Source organism: Suricata suricatta, chromosome 8 (genome assembly GCF_006229205.1).
Source record: "Suricata suricatta isolate VVHF042 chromosome 8, meerkat_22Aug2017_6uvM2_HiC, whole genome shotgun sequence".
NCBI lineage: Eukaryota > Metazoa > Chordata > Mammalia > Carnivora > Herpestidae > Suricata > Suricata suricatta.
Window position 1 is genome coordinate 101,848,537 of NC_043707.1, and position 21,255 is coordinate 101,869,791.

Genomic DNA, 21,255 nt, shown 5'->3' on the forward strand with positions numbered 1-21,255 from the left:
CATAAAACCCCTTATTTCAGGTGCACCTCAATGGCTCAGTCGGTTAAGCATCCGACTTAGGTCAGTGCAGAGCACACTTCGGATCTTCTGTCTCCTCTCTCTCCACCCCACCCATCCCCCCAAATAGATAAACATTAAAAAATAAAGAGCTCCTTTTTCATGTTTTCCTTTCATATCCTGGCTGTTCTTTTGTCTTAGCCACCTCCAACAGTAAAGTAGAATCCTTTCCTTTGACACTCCAAGCTCCTTGAGAGCATACACCATGTGTTCGCTCTTGTACTCGCAATGTTGAGCACAGTGCTCTACATTTTGGTTTCATTCCTCTTCTCCAGTCATGTGGTGGGTGGACCTCTCAAGTCAGCATGCCACACGTTTTTATTCTTCTGTGCCTCTCATCCTGTTGTTCCCCTTTGCCTGAGTTTTTACCTTGTAAACTTTTACGTATGCTTCAAGATCCAGCTTAAATATCATCTGCTTTGTCAAACCACTGAAATCTTGATTGCTAATTGCTTTTTTTCTTTCTACTTCTAGAAACTTTATTCCTTTGTAATAGTACTCACCATATTTTATTGTGGTCACCCCCCCTTAATTTGCATTCCTTCAGGGCAGGGGCTGTGTCTTATTTACTTGGATAGGTCTAGAAGTTAAGGCATACAGTATCTGACACCACAGAATCTCATTATAGGTTAGCAGGTTGAGTCTGGTGCCTTCACCCGCTCGGCCATCCTGACACCGCTTAGGTTAGCAGGTTGAATGAATAAATCAAAGTATGTTATAAATATTGAATATTTCCCAGACTTGATTCCTGCTGAGTTTATGACAGATTAGAAGCCATATACTAAAGGTTGAAAAGATAAAAGATCTTCTGAATAATAGCTTATTTTGAAGACTGTAGAAGAGGATTTTATAGACAAAAGGATTTTTAATCCTCATAGGGACATTAAAGTTATTGGGCTGATGTTTCATATTTTGACAACTGTATTTGTGTCAGGGATTTCCTTTGAAATCTGATGAAGGCTTTTAGACTCTGTCCCCCACCCCTGCCAAGGAACATATGTATACCATTTTGCATTTATTTCACGAGTTCCCAGACCCTTGAAAACTATCCATGTTTCCATTTTTTAAGAACCCTTGCTCTCAAAGTAAAGTGTCTCAAATAGAGAAGTTCTTGACTGTGAAAAGTCAAAACTTGCTTCAGTCACTAAGATAGTGTGGTGGTGGTGGTGAATTGTGCTGAGGCAGGAGTTAATATTTATTTGTCTTCTATCAGCTTCTACTTCCTTCCTCTCTCTGTCCTTTTAGCAAGAACATCAGGAAGTGAAAGATACATCCTGTCAGTCCAGTTTATTATCCTAGTTTTGGGCCAGTAAACAGAATAGGTAATGACAATGATAGTCATTATGTCTTTTGTTATGCCTGCTTTATATAATTTCTCTAATTCGGTTCTTACAGTATCACTAACAGGTAAGTAGTTTTATCCTGATTTTTCAGATGAAGAATACATAAGTCTTGTTTTCTAAGAAGCTTTCCTTGATATCTACCTCAGCTTGGAGAGCATTCAATTTCCTTCTCTCTGAACACTTAAAATACTGAATTAGATTTCTTTCTCCAGTCGATTGTGAGTTATGTGTGATAGCAGAGACTGTCTCTTACTTCTGAGGCAACATAGTATATTATTTCAGAGCTAGAATATGTAGTTTGACCTCTGACATGATTTAGCTGAGTAACTTAGCTGTCTGTGCCTCAGTTTCTTCACCTGTCAAATGGAAATATGACTAATACTGTGTAAAATGCTTAATACCTTTTTTGGGGTGATAAATTCTCAGCACATGTTTATAGTTGTCATCATCATCATCCCAATACCCAGCTCAGCACTTAAAGCACAACATTTACTGAATAGGTGCTCGGCAAACATTGGTTGGAGTAACGAAGGAACACTCTCTTTCCCTGGTTTAAGAGACAGGAACTTTGTAGTCAGATAGCCAGAGTCTGTGTTCCTAAATATAGATCTCTATCTCAATCATATTAAAGAACTGATTTAAAAAAAAAAACAAAACCGTTTAAGGCAATGTTAACATACATTTTGAATTTTTTTTTTAATTTATGTTTTTGGTATAGTTAAGTTCAAATACTGTTAGGAACCATTAGCTTTGAAGACAGCATTGCTTATACTATTGTATCTGGAGCTCTTTTCTTACCTGACCTGTTTCTGACTCTGTAAAGATCTGTGCTATTACTCAATCTCAGTTGTGATTACCTCAGCAGTAGTGTTACTGATTGAATGATTGAAGCTGTAGGTTACATTGTGCTTTTGTTTGGTAATAAGGAGTCAGTGTAATTAATTTTCACACAAAGTTCACGGTTCAGTATTTAAAACCTTTATTTAGGGAGACTTGCCTTATTTGAAACACTCCCTGATAAAGTTTGAGTCTGCACTGTGTAATACGGTAGCTACTAGCCACATGTGGCTATTGAGCACTTGAAATATGGCTAATCCAAATTAAGATGTGCTATTAGTGTGAAATGTACTGGATTTCAAAAAGGAATATAAATATTTTGGCTATACTGGCTTAAGTAAAATGTATTATAATAAAATTCACTTGTTTCTTTTTACTTTTTAAAATATAGATCGTTTAAAATACATATGTGACTCATTTCTTTTGCATCTGGTCTCAATCAGTTGTAGTCTGTAGAAATTACATATGCTTGCATTATTTTGTGGCACTGGCCGCTTACTAAGGGGCTCTTCCCTGTTTTAAAAAAGCAATAACTTTTTTTTAGTTTATTTATTTTGAGGGGTGCTAGGTGGCTCCTTCTGTTAAGCATCTGACTTTGGCCTAGGTCTTGATCTCGTGGTTTGTGGGTTTGAACCCCATGTCAAGCTCTGTGCTGACAGTTCAGAGCCTGAAGCGTCCTTTGGATTCTGGGTTGTCTTCTCTCTCTGCCCCTTCTCTGCTCTCACTCTGTCTTTCTCTCTTTCTCTCTCTCTCTCTCAAAATAAATAAACATTTTAAAGAAGGTTTATTAATTTTGAGAGAGACAGAGAGTGCATACACGTGAACAGGGGAGGGACAGAGAGAGAGGGAGAGAGAGAATCCCAAACAGACTCTGCATTGTCAGTGCAGAGCCCAGCACAGGGCTTGATCCCATGAATCACTGAGATCATGAGATGAGCGGAAATCACGAGTTGGATGCTTAACTCACTGAGTCACCCAGGTGCCTCAAGAGAGCAATAATTTTTAAGATGTGTTACAGTCTATCTTTGGGAAACAAAAATATCTACCAAAAATTTCAGTTTCTGAAGGATTTAGAAATGAGTCTCTACCCCATATATTTAAGTTCTAATTGGCATACTCTGGATGCTTGATTGAAACTTTCAAAAAGTCAGTAAATGTTGTCTTTTATATTAGTAAATTGTATAATTTACTAATGTAATAATAATGGCAGCAGACATTTATTAAGCACCTATTGTATGCTGGGCATTGTGCTGAAGTCTTTCTATATGTAATGTAAGTTAGTCCTTATCAACTTTAATATATTGTCTATTTAAAGTTTTTTTTTAATGTTGATTTACTTTCGCGTGAGAGAGAGACAGAGCATGAGTGAGGGAGGAGCAGAGAAAGAGGTGACACAGAATCTGCAGCAGACTCCAGGCTCCAAACTGTCAGCACAGAGTCCGACGCGGGGCTTGAACTAACAGACTGTGAAATCATGACCTGAGCTGAAGTCGGATGCGTAACCGACTAAGTCACCAGGCACCCTTCCCTATTTTACAATTAGGAAACCTAAGGCCTTCTTTTACACTTGTTTCATCTCCTTTTGTCCTATGAGATAAGTAGAATAAACTAATTATTTGGGGTTTGCAAAATAAGCTTTTCTTTCTCCTTAAAAAAAAAAAAAAGAACCTCAAATGTTGGATTCTGCCACTGACAAGGCAGTGGTCATGTGAACCACACTCCAAAGTTTGTGTTGTTCCTGATTCTAGCTAGGCTTTCTTTTCAACAATTTCTTTTTGTGAATATCTTCTCTGACTTACTTTTTAAAAGTAAAACTTATTAAAATAGCCAGCCTCTCAGAATTAATTTAGTTATTCCCATAATAGCATATGCATTTAAACTTTTATAGCATTTGTCCTGTAGTTTTGTAATTAATGGTTATGTTTGTTTCCCCAGCTCACTATAGGTAGGGGCCCAACTTTAATCTTGTTTGGCATGTAGTAGATATTCAGTAACTATCGAACGAATTAAATAATATATAGTCATACAGAGATTGCATGTTTAAGGCAGCTTTTAGAGAAATTAAATACTTAAGGTACATATCAATGTCTTTACTCTAAAACTTTAACTCAAGTTTTTGTCAACTCCCTGTGCGTTCTTGGAGTGAAAGGCTGTCTGACTTTCATACTGGTTTGAATTAAAAGTCAAGACTTTCTCCTCAACTGTCTATAGTTGTTACTCTACTTTAACTCAAGGTTTCCGGCAGTTCTCAATATAAGCACTGTCAGTGTTCTATTGCCTTTCTAGCAATTGTCATCAGTTTTCTGAGCAGTAAGAATCTCTACTTCCTCTCCTCTTCTGCAGAACAGAAGTACAAAGAAAGAAGAGCTACGTGCTAAATAATGCCATTTGAAGTTCAAAAAAGCTCAGCTTAGAAACCTTTAGGGACTCCCCTTGCCTCTATATTAAAAGTCTGTCTTTATTTAGTACTGAATTTCTTTATAATCTTACCTTGATCTTCCATTCCATACCACCCTGAACCCTTCATCCAAGATAAGTTAGTCTACTATCTAGAATTTTCTTACCTCTGTGTTTTCTTTTTTTCTTCATTATTTTTTATTGTGATAAAATATACGTGGCACAAAGTTTACTATTTTAGCCATTTTTTTAAAGTTTATTCATTTATTTTAAGAGAGAGAGCATGAGCAGGAGAGAGGGAGGGTCAGGGCAGGGTGGGGGGACAGAATCCCAAGTGGGCTCAGCGCTGTCCATGTACAGTCCAATCAATGCAGATCTCAAACCCATTTTAGCCATTTTTAAGCATGTAATACAGTGGCATTAGGTACATTCATGTTCTTGTACAACTATCATCACTATTCATCTCCAGAACTTTTTCATTATCCCAAACTGAATGATTTAATTGGACTTAGTAACATGTAAAATTCTATTCCTATAAGCTCTGTTCTCTCCATTTTATGTAATTGATATCATAAATCACATCTTTATACATTATGTATATACTAACAGATTTATTTTTTACACATTTGTCTTTTAAATCCTGTAGAACATATAAAAGCAAAGCAAATTTAAATAATACTGGGTTTTGTTCTGGTCCATGTATTTACCTTCACTGGAGATTTTTTTTATTTTTTATTTATTTTATTTATTTTAATAGTTTATTGTCAAGTTGGTTTCCGTGTAACACCCAGTGCTCATCCCAACAAGTGCCCTTCTCCATGCCCATCACCCCCATTCCCTTCTCCCCCACTCCCATCAGCCCTCAGTTTGTTCTCAGTATTCAAGAGTTTCTCATGGTTTGCCTCCCTCCTTCTCCCCAACTATTTTTCCCCTTCCCCTCCCCCATGGTCCTCTGTTAAGTTTCTCCTGTTCTTCTTATGAGTGAAAACATATAGTATCTGTCCTTCTCTGCCTGACTTACTTCACTTAGCATGACTGTCTCAAGTTCCATCCACGTTGCTACAAATGGCCAGATTTAATTCTTTCTCATTGTCATGTAGTATTCCATTATATATATAAACGACATCTTGATCCATTCATCAGTTGATGGACAGTTAGGCTCTTTCCATGATGTGGCTATTGTTGACAGCGCTGCTATGAACATTGGGGTACATGTGCTCCTATGCATTAGCACTCCTGTATCCCTTGGGTATATCCCCAGCAGTGCTATTGCTGGGTCATAGGGGAGTTCTATTGTTGATTTTATGAGGAACCTCCACAGTGTTTTTCAGAGTGGCTGCACCAGTTTACATTTCCACCAACAGTGTAGGAGGGTGCCCATTTCTCCATATCCTCACCAGCATCTGTAGTCTCCTGATTTGTTCATTTTAGCCACTCTGACTGGCGTTCACTGGAGATTTTTATATTTTCCTATGGCTTCCATTTACGTTTAGTAACATCCTTTCATTTCAATCTGAAGGACTCACTTTAGCATTTCTTTTACCACAGATCTAATCGGTGAGGAAGTCCTCACCCATTGTTTATCTGGAAATATCTTAACTCACTCTCCTCTTTTTATTTTTTTATTTTTTTTGCCAAATAATGATTTTAGTTAAGAGGGTTTTTTTTTTCTTCTAGCAGTTATATATGTCATCCCACAGCCTTTTGGCCTTCAAGTCTTCACCTACTGATAATCTTATTGAGGGTCCTTTGTATGTGACAGGTCTTATTGCTTTCAAGATTCTGTCTTTCAGCAGTTTTATTATAATGTACCTCAGTGTGGATTTCTGAGTTTTCCTGCCTGGACTTTGTTGAGCTTCTAGGATTGTAGATTGGTGTATTTTATCAAATTTAAGAAGATTTCTTCTTAGTCTTTTTTGCTCTTAGTCTGCCATTTTGCTCATAGTTTATGTACTTTCTTGCATAAACTCTCCCTCCTTTTGAAATGTCATTTTTCTGTCTAATATTCATTGTTTCCTTCAAGGCTTAGCTGAAGTCTCACTTCCTTCACAAACCATTCCCAGGCTGGAGCAAACTCTTGATGTACATACACTTACTGTCTGCACAGCTTATTTTGCAGTTAATGATCCTACCTTCACCGATTAATTAAGCAAGCCTCTTCTAACCCTCTCCAAGGAGAGTCGGGTACCTAGCTTCTGTGTTCCCACAGTACCTTGTGTTTGCCTGTTTTAGCACCCAGTACGCTGCATTGTGATTTTCTTTTTATATTTTTCTGCCAAATCCCTTACATACACTGCTAATGGCAGGTACTTATTGCATTGTTTTTTGTATCCCTAAAGTGTAGCACAGTGACAAGTATATAATGAGTAGGATTCAGTATTTGTTGAATCAGTAGATAGGTCTTAAAGTTGCATAGGGAGTTTTGTTATGTGTATTCTTTTTCACTCCTTGCAACAGCAACCCCTATATATGACATATAAAGTGGAAATGATACTCACTTTATTTTGAGGAATGGGCTTACACAGTTGCAGGAGTTGGCAGATCTGACATCTGTAGGACAGGCTGGTAGGTTGGAGACTCAGGGAAGAATGGATGTTGTAGCCCAAGTCCAAAGACAGTTTGGAGATAGGATTTTCTCTTCCTTGGGGGAACCTCAGTTGTTGTTGTTTTCCCTTAAGGCCTTAAGCTGATTGGATGAGGCCCATCTATACTGTGCTGAGTAATTTACTCAGTCTACTGTTTTAAGTATTGATTTCACCTAAAAAAAAAAATCTCTGTAGCAACAGCCAGACTTGTATTTAACCAAATACCTGGGTACCATGGTCTAGCCAAGTTAATGCATAAAATTAACCATCACAAGGGGTGAAAGGAACCAGAGCCTGAGCCCTACTGGGAATTCTCTGTCTGCCTGCCTTTCACCCCAGCTTTTTTATGTGAGAATTTTATTACTCATTTGGCAGGGACGGCAAATGTCCCCAGCTCCTGGGCTCAACGTTTGCCCACCTTCATCAGTTCACAGGAATAATTATTCCTAAGAATGAAGGAGATTCTCCATGTAAAGTGCTTATCACGTAACATCTGGCATGTAGTAAATGCTTAGTAAATGCTAGTTTCCATAATTAGGAGGAGGAGTAGCAGCCGCAGCAGTTATTGTTGTTGAAAAGGTAGTACTAGAAGAGACGATAGTGGCAATAATAGTTTTCTAATGAATTTTTATTTTATTTTTTTTAAAGTTTATTTTGAAAGAGACAGGTGTTCACTCACATGAGTGCAGACAGAGGGAAAGAGAGAATCCCAAGCAGGCTCTGTGCTCCAGTACAGAGCCCAATGCGCAGGGCTCAAACTCCTGAACCGTGAGATTATGACTTGAGCTGAAATCAGGAGTCTGACTTAACCAACCAACTGAGCCACCCTGGCACCCTTATTACCGTAGTTTTCTGTTAGTTCCAAACAGAGGCTTCCTAAATAAGGATCCTGACTGCCTTGTCTTTGGTCATGGGCCTGTTCTTGAATAATCCCCATGACAGTTAGCTGGTGAACTGTGACTGGTTAAACTTTGGTCACGAGCCAACCAATCCCTGGCCAGTCATTGCTCAGAGAATTTGAATTTGCTTGATAGAGATTTATTGGCAGTTAAGCTACTTAATAAGAGCTCAAAATGTGCCCCAAAAGATTTTATTTTATTTTTATTTTATTTTATAGTGGAAGTGGGGTAGAGGGAAGGGCAGAGGGAGAGAGGGAGAGAATCTTGAGCAGGTTCCACATTCAGCACCAAGCCTGACACAGGGTTCAGTCTCACGACTGGGATCATGATCTGAGGTGAAATCAAGAGTCAGACGCTCAACCTACTGAGCCAGCCAGGTACCCAAAAAAATTTTATAAAAGTATGTTTCAGGATTGAAAAACTTACCTTTGTGAGTTTCTGATTTTTAGTTTCCAACTGGTTTCTGTTCTTTATTGCTCTTTGGTTGGAAAAGAATAGATGTTTATGTTCAGAAAAAAGACATAAAACTTTTTCTGGGAAGGGCTTTGAAGGTGACTTAATTCTATTTCTCTGACAGTGTTGGTATTATATCAAAATTAAGACAGGTGGCTCACTCCCTTCTTCCCATAAACAGAGCCTGGGAAAATGAAAGTGAATTGCCTGGACTCAGGCTCCCTGAACCTCCTTGTTCTTGGTAATTGTTTTTGATTACTGCATAGTAGATTTCCAGTTATCAGCTTCAGGGTTCTGAAAGCTTAGCTTGGGGTTTGCTTTTCTTGCTGATTCAGATACTAGGTTCCATCTAATCAGACTGGCAGCTGATTACTAGTTACTAAGCTATAACTTTTTCTGTCATTCAAGATGAGTAGTGCTTTGGGCAAAAGGTCACACACCTATTTTTGAAATATATCTTAAATCTGTCTTATCCACATTTATTGGTGGGCGTCTTAGGAAATTGCATATAAATATTTTTTGTAGGAAATTGCATATAAGTATTGTGGCACAGAATCTTCAAAAGAAATAGGTTATTGAATTACTGATGTTAAACAGATGTATACATCCATCACCTGTAGGAAAAAAAGGCAATATTATTTGAAAGAAAGGAGAATGTAAGAAACATGACCAAGTACCTAAGCACCTTCGTGCCATTAAATGTATTTAGGTATTTTTACTTGCCTGAAATGAGAAGGATAGCTATAGAATTTGAGTCTATGGAATACCACAGAATAGCAATTTAGTATCCTTGAAATTATAATCTAAGTTAATGAGAAAATTATTTGATTTTTAGTCTGATTTATAGGGTAGATTTTCAATTGTAATGGTTTTATGGAAGGTAATGTAACTGATTTAATTTTTAAAATTTTCTTTTTAGTAATGTATGTTATACTTGATCATATAATACAGGAGCTACTATGAGGCCAGAATTTTACTAGATTAAAGTGGATCAAAAAATTTTACTGATCTCAGTACTATGGGAATTAATGCGTTAAGATCCCGTATTTACTACATGGTTTGAAATGGTCTTCATGATATGTTTGGAGATATCACCACTGCTGCCACCATTCCTACACTCAAAATTATGAAGAAAAATTTGTACCTTCTAAACTTCCTTCATTTTATCCAAACATAGACTATATTTGCTTGTTGGAGCTGACAGTCCTTTCTAATCTGTTTTCCTTTTTTACCAAGTGAGCTTCTTTCTGTTGTTGTTGTTGTTTTCTTAGCTCTCTTTTTCTTCTATCTTGGATACATTGTCAGCTCACTGCTTTCTTGCAGCCCTGTTTTCCTGCCTGCACACTTGATCTTTGAGCAGACACTGTCAGTAATAGCAGTTAACAGAAGCAGAAAGGATTGAATACAAACACACATTAGTGGGTACATTGCTGGTCTACCATACTGTATGATATTTTCTATTTTTGTTACTAGCTACTGTCAGAAACAAGGAGCAAAATTGATACTGACCTTGTGTGGAATGCTTCTGAGAATTTGGGACTGGGGGAGGGGGTAGTTTTTCATGTGACTTATCTCTGACATGCTGCAGCAGGAATGAAAACACTCTTCTGCTCACATAAGGAGGAAGGAAAAAATTTCCAGGATTGAGCTTGCAGAATATGTGTGGTATATTTAGATTTTTCTTCCTGTGATTTCTATTTTTTGATTTTACCTAATTTTATAAGGGTTGGAAGTGGGGGTGACCTTTGAATAATAAGTAGATTGAGGTATGGGAGGAATGGGCTGCCACATTGATTCAAAAGGTAAGGAACAGTTTATAATCTTCATGACATCGTGACCGGCATCGTGACCTACATTGTGACCCATCTGACAAGCGGTTAGTGAGCCATCTCAAGTGTTTAACAGTAACAGTGTTTAACAGTATACAAATAGCTCCTATTCTCATGCTTTTTTTTCTCCCTTACAAATCTTAGGAAATTTGTGCCTACTATCCAAAAGAGTTGGGTTTTTTTCTCCATTTAAAATATCACCTCAAATAGGTGAGAAATATAAATGTAGCATTAAAGTTGTCCCTTAGGTATCTCAGCAGGTATAATTTTCCCACTTTCCTTTATGCTACAGCTTAATGGAGCCTGAGCTAATGTTTGGGTGATGTCTGGGATGAAACCAAAACACAGTCCTGAGTCTCTACAGAGAAACTCTGCAGTACTAGTCTGGAGGACTTAGTGAATGCCTCCTCCCTTCTTCTTGTGGCCTTCTTTTACCTTTGCACCCATCCCAGAAAATGTATTGCTTCAGAATTCTATGGAGTTCTCTCTCACTCTTTGTAGAAAAGAAAAGAAAAAATGAAGGGAGCAAGTCAGTGTGTGTGAGTTCGGTACCAACAGGCAGTTAAACTTATTACATCAAAAGAAATAGCTTTATATTGTAATTCTGAATCTAAGGTTGTTTAGGACTCATTCATTAGAAATCTAGCTCTGATGGAAGCGTATGAGAATTTAGATAATGGTATTTTAAAGTAAAAGTGGATCCTAGCATGTTTGATCTGAAGAATATAGAAAGAGATAAATGCTCATATGATTCTTTTTTTACTTAGTATACATTGTTTTATGTATTTGATCAATTAGAATTGATAAGCTGTCCTAAAATAGCTTTTTTAAGCAGAGCGGTATTTGATAGAGCAAATGGCCTGTGTATTGACAGTCTTTTCCATTTTCTCTGTGTTGTTTCATTCTAAAATTGGTACACACCAGTGATTTAAGAGGAAATTAACACTTCAGTAAATGTCCTTTTCCTTAATATTGTTGGCTATTTCTATTAGCCATTTTCATTTGATTTGCCAGTGGTACTTAAGGGTTAAGCTTACAGAGCTGATGCAACCCCTCCTTTTTTTCATCAGCAATTTTCATTGGACATTATTTCCATAGCAACAGTGAGATCAGTGAAATCCTGAGTCTTTCATTGATTCTTTTTCTCCTCTTCCTTTTTTAATCTATTCTCTTTTCACCACATTTTAGTGAGAAAGCATTTTTTTTTTTACAAACAGAGCTTATATTGATTTCTATTCCATAAATAATTAAAAGAGGGTGGAAAAATCTGCCCTTCATTTAAAAATTGAATGTTTCACTATGTATTTAAAAAGCGATTCAGGATTAGGAGGATGGATAACCATACCGGCTGTAGCTGATGTTCTCAAATATTCTTGCATTGTTTGCTGGTCTTCTAGGGAAAAGAATAATGTGGAACAGGACCTTAAGGAAAAAGAAGATACTATTAAACAGAGGACAAGCGAGGTTCAGGTAAGTGAACTGTAAAATTGAGTATTCTATTTCTGATTTAGGAGGATTCATTTTAAATGTATTGAGTCATTTACTATGTGATGGTTGTGGTATTGATGAGTAGGTCTAGGGAAAACCTGTTATTTATGTGATGTAAATATATGCCTTTTGCAAAATGATTGTTTTTCTCTGAATTCTGGCCTACAAAGATTACACTGCAATGAGAACGCAGTATTTTTCATCAGAGATTTCTAGTTTTGAAAGTATTTTTAAGATAATATTTGCCTACATGTTATATTATTAAAGGTAAGTTTGAATGACTTACGATGTAAATATTATTACACCAATGAAATTAAATGAGTGAGATCATCATTATCACCACCATCATCATCAAAACGCAAATTGGTTTTTATGAATGTGGAAATTTTGTTGGCTTGAAGACCTAGTATTTTTAAAGGGCTGTTTCTCATAATACTGGTAGGATGGGAACTGATATGAAACAATTTTAAATAGCGTTTTGTAAGTTACTTATTAACCAGGGTATCTTAAACTTTAGCATAAAGAGATTTAATTCATTTTCACTAGTGCTATATTAAGTAGCTTCATTTTACAAATAGAAAGATAATAACACCTCAGGTTTTGATTAAGAAATTATACAAAAAGTATTTCAAACATTAAAAATATAGAAAACTGGGCAGTATTGCATTTAGAGCAATATACAATGCATACGACCATGTTTCTGGGGCACTGTTTCCTGAATGCTGTACCAGTGCATCCAGGAGGTTGGACATAGAGGCACTGTTATCAGTTGCCAGTAAGAGCTCATAGAAGAGCCTTTTAAAACATGTTACTTGTATGTTGGATTTCCCTTGTGCTGATGGTTTTAAATGGATGAAAGCTCTAAATTAGTAGGTCCATTGTTTTGTTTTGATGTAGGACCTGCACCAGAGATGGTCTATCAGGTGGACTATGCCTGGGTGGGGAGAATGACTTAGTGAGATAGTGAGGAAGAAGCCAAAGAGAACTTCTTGTTACAAGTTGATTATTTTATTAGGTTACTACAGTTATCGTATCTACTGGAATTTTTCAAAAGGTGATGGAAAAGTCAAGAGATTATCACTAATATAGTTCCCTCTGTGGAAATGAAACAAGGGGTGGTTACTTCAATTACATTATTTTTGTGCAGTTTTTGAGCTTCTTAGGAAATGGAAAAGAATGACAGGCTTTAAGCAGTTCTTGCTGAAAAAAGCTTAAGAATGAAAGATAAAATGATCCATAAATTTCCTCAATCTGAAGAGATAGGTATAATTACTGATATAATATATAATACTGGACAGCTTCTAAATTTAGCCAGTTAGTGTTGAAAAGTGCAAAGATTTTTGCAGTAGGCAATATCTTTTTATTTGTGTACATCTACTTGTTGTTTTTCCCCTACTACATCTTTTAAGGGGGTGAATTTTTAAAGGGCTAGTTTGAAACAACACTAAAATTTATATCATTCCATTCAGGCTAAAAGGGCTACCCTTGAATATTTTATTTCTTATCATTTTAGAAGTTTTTTTATCAGTCAAAATTTCTTCATAATTTTTTTTCCACTTAGAGATGATGGTAAGGTATATGTTAAATCTTAAGCTTTGCTAAATCCAAAATGTCTGATTGGCAGAGGGAGTCTAAATTATTTAATTTTTCTGCATCAGGTACTGTAAATAAAAGGCATCTTGGAGCATACTTAGTACAGACAAAGTTGTAATGTTTGAGCATAAGTTAATTGAAAAAGAACATTGGTTTAAAGCTTTATATTAGATTTATTATTCATTCCACCCCTAAACAGGTATCTCTGTATTATACATGGTAATGAGACACTAGGTTAAGAATGAAATGGATAAATGACATCTGCATGTAATTAAAAATTTTCATTTTAGTGATTATTTTTAATTTTCTGAAGCACAAGACAGCTTACCAAGAAGTGTTAATAAGTAGATTTCATACTCATTGGTTAACTCTGATTTATACATTAATGAAGCACAGACTAAGGAATAAGATGGGTAATTAAAATCTGTAAGTTATTCCCAAGTCTTGGTGCTTTATTTTCTAATTTCTCTGGCAAAAGGCAATTTACTAGAGTTATTAATTAATAGCAAAATTAAAGAACTTCACTGCTTTCTTTCTCTAAATTTTTTTAATGTTTATATATTTTAGAGAGAAACTGAGCGTGAGTAGGGGAGAGGCAGAGAGAGAGAGAGAGAGACACAGAATCTGAAGCAGGGTCCAGGCTTTGAGCTGTCAGCACAGAGCCTGATGTGGGGCTTGAACTCACGAACTATGAGATCATGACCTGAGCCTCAGTAGGGTTCCTAACCATCTGAGCCCCCCCCCCAGGTGCCCCTGAACTTCACTGCTTTCTGACCCCACTTTTTAATGTAGGTGCTAATGAGAAATGTCAAAACAAAGATATCAGAAGAAAAGTAAGGGAATTTTGACCTATTAATGAATGTCTGACCAATCCAAACTTGATTGCTTTGCTCCATATTTATAAAGTTACAGACAGTAATTATATGAGATTATATCTTAAGCACCGAAACCAAATTTACATGTGACCAAAGTGCCAAAAGACTAGTTCTTTTTTGTTTTGCAGCTCTGTAGTCTTCCTAATACAGGTAAATTGTAAAATTTGCTATGTAATTAATTTCTTAATTTTTGTTTCCTGTCCATAGTCCTATGAACTACCATCTTGAAAACTTTCAGCTCAAGATTTTTTTCTTGAAACCAGCAGTTAATTTCAAATTTTTTTCCTGAAATGATCACTGTTAACACATTTGATAAACTAGCAGTCTCTCTAGTTTATCAAATTCTAGGGAGAAATTAGACCCAAAGTAATCCATTGGGAAAAAGCTTATAAAAGGCCATTCTATCTGAAATATATATGGTTTGGGCTTTGTTTGTTAAGGGGAGAAAGCGGACCCACATTCTTTCATACCTTAAACTGCCTACATACAATTTTATCAAAATTTTTCTTCTGAGTAAACAAGTTAGGAATGTACTCTCATTTGTGCTTTCTTCAGTGTTGCATTGAAGTTTGTAAGAATATCTTGGTATCAGACAAACCTGAATTCAGTTTCTGTTTCTGGCTCTTTGTAGGTTTATAAGTAGGTAATTGAATCACTACATATTAGTTTTCTGTTCTGTAACATAGGTTAATAGAAATACCAAACACTTAGAGTTGTTGTAGGAATAAAATGAGATGATGCAGTTACAGGGTCTTACAGAGTGATTGGTACCAGGTAAAAGTTCAGTAAATGTTCTGATTAGTAGTAGTATTCTATACCCTACTGTCATCTCCTTATTATCTACCCCTCCTTTATCATAAAGCTCTTCCTTTTCTGACCCCTATTTCCACTTAGGGCTATCTGCACACAGGACTCATCAATTTGAAAATACCTTTTTTTTTTTTTTTTTCCTGCTATTGTTGTCACTTCAGCTACCAACCTGATTTCTTTTCTTCCTTCCTTCCTACCTATCTTCCTTCCTTCCTTCCTTCCTTCCTTCCTTCCTTCCTTCCTTCCTTCCTTCCTTCCTCTTTTTCTCTTTCTTTCTTTCTTTCTTTGGCCACTTTTTCCCTCTCTCTAGCCTTTCAGTAATCCTATTTAGTCTGCTGTTTATCCCTGCCACTGTGCTTTAATTTTTCTTCCTAGAACCAAAAATAATCTTATCACCCAATCTGTTGGTCTTTCCTGCATTGGTTCCTGCTTTCTTGAATTGTGGTCTCCAAGATATTCTCCTGTCTCTCTGACCCTTTGCTTTCTGTTGCCTTTGCCAGAGATTGACTAATACATGCTCCCACCTTGTTTCCTTTCTTTTCTATGTCCTCTATAATCCATATGCTCATGACTCCCCAAATATTTATCAAGTTCTCTGCTCTCCAGTTTCACATCTCCAGTTAGACATTTTGGTGTTTATCATTTCAAAGTCATTGTGTCTGAAATGAGTCTCATGTTTGATGAAAACTTTATTTCTGTTAGTGTTTTCTTTCTCATTATTGATAGCCTTATTACCTGACATCTGAAATTTTGAAGTCAGATTATAAGTGCTTTTCTTGCCCATCCTCTTCTTGCTTTTGTGCCTAAATCAGTTTTAGTATCATGGCTCTCAGATGTGAAAATCTTTACTGCTGCCCACCGCCACAGTTAATGATAGGAGGATGTCCCATCTCATGGGTGTATTGGAGGTAGAAAAAAAAGATGAGATACAAATCCTCCTCCTGTACTACTTGTTTTTTTTTTTTTTTTATTGTTTGGCTCTAAACTGTGTGCCCTACATATTCTCTGTCTTATTCCCACTCATACATCTTTTGTTGCTCTGATCTAGAATGTTCCTGATCTCCCTGCTTAGGTGAATTCTGCCCATGCATTAAAGCTCAGCTCAAATCCCATCACTTCTCTAAATAAAACTTTTCCTTCTCTGCCCCTTAGTCTACATCAATCTTTCCTATGTTGGAACTCCCACAGGAATGTTTACTCACTTTTTATGGTATCTCCAGTATGTGACCTTATTATGCTAGTGTAGTGTGTATGATTCCAGTATCTTCCAGTCTTTCTAGTAAACTCCTTAAGCTAAGAAGTTGTACCGTGGAACAGATCTTTCAGTATATTGGGTAATATATTATTAGATGGAGATAAATTTAAGGAAGCTATTGAAAATAGAAATGAATAAACTTCAGTTTTATGCATACAATTTAAGAATAGAACAAGACACACCCAGAAATCATAGACAGAAAGGATTGGGAGCATGGCAAGTATACACAGTCAGAATTCTCTATAGAGTTCATACTTGTTAATGCTATTCTCATGCAAAAGAAGCTCCCACTTATTTATACTTTATCAGTAAAGGTTCAGTAATTCATAGTAGTTGTCCATTTTTCTTCATTTTAATCACTTAGGTTTTTTTTTCATAGATGAAGAGGAATGACTTATTTTGGGTGGAGGTAAAATTAGATACATGAGCTCAACGTTCTTTTCCTAGCGATAATGCTCTTAGAACATGCCAGGAAGCATATGATTGGGAAATAAAGGCAGGCTGCTGGTGAGGTTTTCTAACACCCACCTAGTTTAATAAACTGCCTTTCTGTCCTTTGACCTAAACATCTTGCTCTACAGTTGATACTTTTTTTATATTAAGAATACTCCTGGGACACCTGAGTGGCTCAGTTGGTTAAGCAGCTGATTTTTTATTTCAGCTCAGGTCATGATCTCAGGGTTCATGAGTTTGAGCAACAATGCCATAAGCACAGAGCCTGCTTGGGATTCTCTCTCTCTCTCTCTCTCTCTCTCTCTCTCTCTCTCTCTCTCCCTTGCACTCTGCCCCTCCCCTGCTTGCTCATGTGCGCTCTGCTCTTTCTCTGTCTCAAATAAATAAACATTAAAAACAAAAAAGAGGTGTGCCTGGGTGGCTCAGTCAGTTAAGTGTCCGACTCTTGATTTCAGCTCAGGTCAAGATCTCACAGTCTGTGAGTTCAAGTCCCACATTGGCTCTGTGCTGACAGTGTGGAGACTGCTTGGGATTCTCTCTCTCTCTCTGCCCCTCCCCTGCTTGTGTGTGTGTGTGTGTGTGTGTGTGTGTGTGTATCTGTATCTCTCTCAAAATAAAAAATAAAAATATTAAATTAAATTAAAAAGACTATTCCTGGGGTGCCAGGGTGGCTCAATTGGTTAAGTATCCAATTCTTGATTTTGGCTCAGGTCACGATCCCACAGTTTATGAGACGGAGCCTTGTGTAAGGCTCCTCAAGGACAGCAACGGGCCTGCTTTAGATCCTCTCTCAACCCCCACCCCCAATAAATAAATAAACTTAAGAAAAAAAAAAGGAATGCTCCTATAACTTCCATTTTGAAAATTAGGCCAAGATAATGAATGTACCTGATTATTTCTAGTTTTGGATTAGTCTATAGAATTTTCAAAATCAATTCAATAGCATTTTTATAAGATTTCCAAAATACTTAAAATTCCCCCTTATTCTTTTTAATCATTCTTCTTCAGGTATAGATATTCTAGTATAAATACATGTCTGTATATATGATTTGAGGTTTTTAAGTAAGTGTTTTATTCATTAGTTTTATTTTTGTTTATATTTTACTCTATTTTAAATGAAACAGATGTAACCATATTCATGTTGTTAATACTTCATAGGTTTATTTATTTATTTTTAAGGTTTTTCTTTATTTATTTAGAGAGAGAGAGAAAACATGAGCAGGGAAGAGGGAGAGAGAGACCAGAAAGCAAGAATCCCAAGCACGCTTCACACTGCCAGTTGGGAGCCTGATGTGGGGCTCTGACTCACGAACCCTGAGATCATTACCTGAGCTGAAGTCAGACACTTAACCCACTGAGCCACCCAGGTGCCCCAGTACTTCATAGGTTTAATACTGAAGTTATTCAGTTGTGCAACTGACTTCAGTTGCTAAAATGAATTGTTTTAGTCTTTTAATATAGCTAAGAGTTTTTATTTATTTGTCTCTTTTCACTACCTTTGTAGCAGTTCATGGGATGTGGAAGGATGGGAATGAGTTTATCATTTTCAGTACCTTGTGTGATTTCTAGAAAACAGGACATTTTCCTTGAAAGTTCTTTTTAAATAAAGCCGAGATACCTTCCCTGATGAGGAACCTGTGATGTGACTGCTTTGGTATTTTTCTAAAACAAACCTTGGCACTGTGTTACCGTAGTTTTGTTCACTCCATTCTTGCCATTCCCTAATTGCTGCTATTCACCTTTCTTCTACTGTTGATGGAACAGATAGGCAAGTAGAGCATGATCACAGAAAGGAGAGCATAACTAGGAAGGCTTCTGCAAATGTCTTTAGTCACTCACTTTATGGGATGGCATTTGATAGTGCTGAGATTGTGCACTGAATCCGAAGAGGATTTTCCCAAAGGGCTAACTTAAGGTTAAGAGTCAATTATCCTGGTTTATTGGAAGATGCTGTTTGCTAGGAGAGCCTGCCCCTGCCCTGGTTGAGGGGGCGGTGGGGGATGGGTAAGGAGGGAGATGTGCATCTGTTACCTTCACTTAGTCTCAGGATAAGCAAATCTATACCAAAATAAGATAGCCAAGTATATCTGGATACTGATGTTGATGTGGAAATTGCATTGCAATGGTGGAGACCTTACAAGTAATTTTACAGTAAAATTGATTCTTATTCTTGTAGTGTGTATGTTTGCCTCTGTTCATTTTGCTTTTGTGCAAATTAATCATTTTAAATCTGCTTACTGAAAAAGCAGGTATTTTTGTGTATGAACTAGTGTTGGAATTTTTAAAGAGATCTTTTATCATGTTTAGAAATAGACATGGAGAAACATTAATTATAAGTGGTTTTGATGTGAACATTTCTCCAGCTTAGAATATATCACTAATGTGAGGTATTTTCTCAGTAACCTTTCCCTTGAGGTCTATACGTCTGTGTAACTAAGTGTCTTTTTACTGCAGCTGAGAATTGAGGCTGGGAAATTTGAGTTTGCTTTGTTTGCTCTGTGGAAGAGAAAGGTCAAGAATGAGTAAACATTATATTGGCTTGTTTATTCCCTTTCCTCTTGCAGAAACTTATCTTCTAAGGACGTATTCAAAGCGGCTCACTAAAAATACTAGTTTTGAAAAATAGTTCAGTTTATTAAAGGAAACCAGCATTAATCCTACTCCCGTTAGCTCTTACATAAAAATTCAGTCACATCTGAGTATTCTGAGTATTTTTACACTGGTGTGAAACCACCAGAGGTATATGATACTTAAACTGCAGATCTGACATTTTTGGATTATGAAAGTAATATTAGTTCATAATAAATTGTAAAATATAGAAACGTATAAAAAGAAAAAACCTTACAATTTCGACAAGAGAGGGGTGCCTGGGTGGCTCAGTCGGTTAAGCCTCCGGCTTCGGCTCAGGTCAGATCTCACGTTTGTGGGTTCGAGCCCCGCATCGGGCTCTGTGCTGACGGCTAGCTCAGAGCCTGGAGGCTGCTTCTGGTCCTGTGTCTCCTTCTCTCTCTGCCCCTCCCCCTCTCATGCTCTGTCTCTCTCTGTATCAAAAATGAATTAAAAAAAAAAACAATTTCGACAAGAGAGAGCCATTTTTAACATTTTACTATATTTTTAATGAATATGCATAAATGGTTTTGTATTTATTTGTAATTATACTGTACATGCCTTTGTATTCAACTTTTAAAAATTAGCATTATGTCCTAGACATTTTCTTATATTTCATGACCGTTTTAAAGTAAATTTTATTTTTAATTGGATTCATAATAAAAGTAGAGACAAATTACATCTATTTATAAAGACTAAGTATTATTTGAGATGAAGTCCAAGATTTGGGGGGTTGGGGCTGGAGGTTGAGAGAAGGTGGGAAGTTAGAGTATTTGAGGATGGGAATAGGTAACATATTTTTTTCCTTTTCCCACCCCTGAACATTTTTAACTAAGGAGATAAAGAAAAAAAATTTTCCACAGGATTCTTAAAAAATGCTTTTTAGACCAGCATATCATTATATATAAACTATATAATGATACTTTTAGAACCAAAGTAAGATATTTATGATGGATCATATTCTCAAACCAATAAAATTACTTTAGAGCTGCAGGTGCCATTTAAAAAATGTTTTATAATTGATTTATAAGAAATTTTCAATCCACTGTAGTTTTTCAAGTTACTGTGTTAAAGTGAGGCTGTTATTCTGCCTTCTGAAGAATACGAACAGTGCATAGGGCACCTGGGTGGCTCAGTCAGTTGAGCATTCATTCCACTCTTACTTTTGACTCAGGTCGTGATCTCAGGGTTTGTGGGATTGAGCCCTGTGTTGGCTCCAGGATGAGCATAGGGCCTGCTGGAGACTCTCCCCTTCTCTGCCTCTGCCCTGCTCCTCTACTGGCACACTCTCCCTCTCTCTCTTTCTGAAAGAAGAAGGAGGGGGGAGGGGGTAATATTATGTAAAAAACACAAGTATAAAAGCTTAAAATACAAGAAGGGTATATGCCACAGTAAAATGCTAAAGCAGTAAAGATTATTTCCATATACAGTAATGGAAATTTTAAATGTCAGATCAGTCTTGGCCATAGACTATAAAAATATTGAATCAGTACAGAAACTTAGGTGTTACTTTAACAAAATGCATTTATCATAGGTCAGTTTGAGGCTACTATTAATATTTACTTATAGTTTAAAAGCAGGATGAAGCTTTTCACAGCATGTTAAAAGAACATAAAATCCTTTCTTTCTATCAACCTCAGGCACATCTTCCAATACCAGGTACTAGAAACTTTGAGATAGTTACAAATCATTGTTTAATCATCTGGAATGTGCTAGGCATTGTACTGGATTGTGGAACCTCAAAGAAAGATGAGACATTGGCTTTGTCCTTCAG

General features: G+C 36.6%; 1 protein-coding gene across 3 annotated transcripts in view; it reads left to right on the forward strand.

The window, feature by feature from the left end:
• Nucleotides 1-21,255, forward strand: part of EPS15 (epidermal growth factor receptor pathway substrate 15) — a 134,244-nt gene that overhangs the window by 66,020 nt on the left and 46,969 nt on the right. For all 3 annotated transcript variants that reach the window (XM_029949217.1, XM_029949220.1, XM_029949218.1), the window contains exon 13: nt 11,798-11,870. In XM_029949217.1, the coding sequence (XP_029805077.1) occupies nt 11,798-11,870 (73 nt within the window). The remainder of the gene's footprint in view (nt 1-11,797; nt 11,871-21,255) is intronic.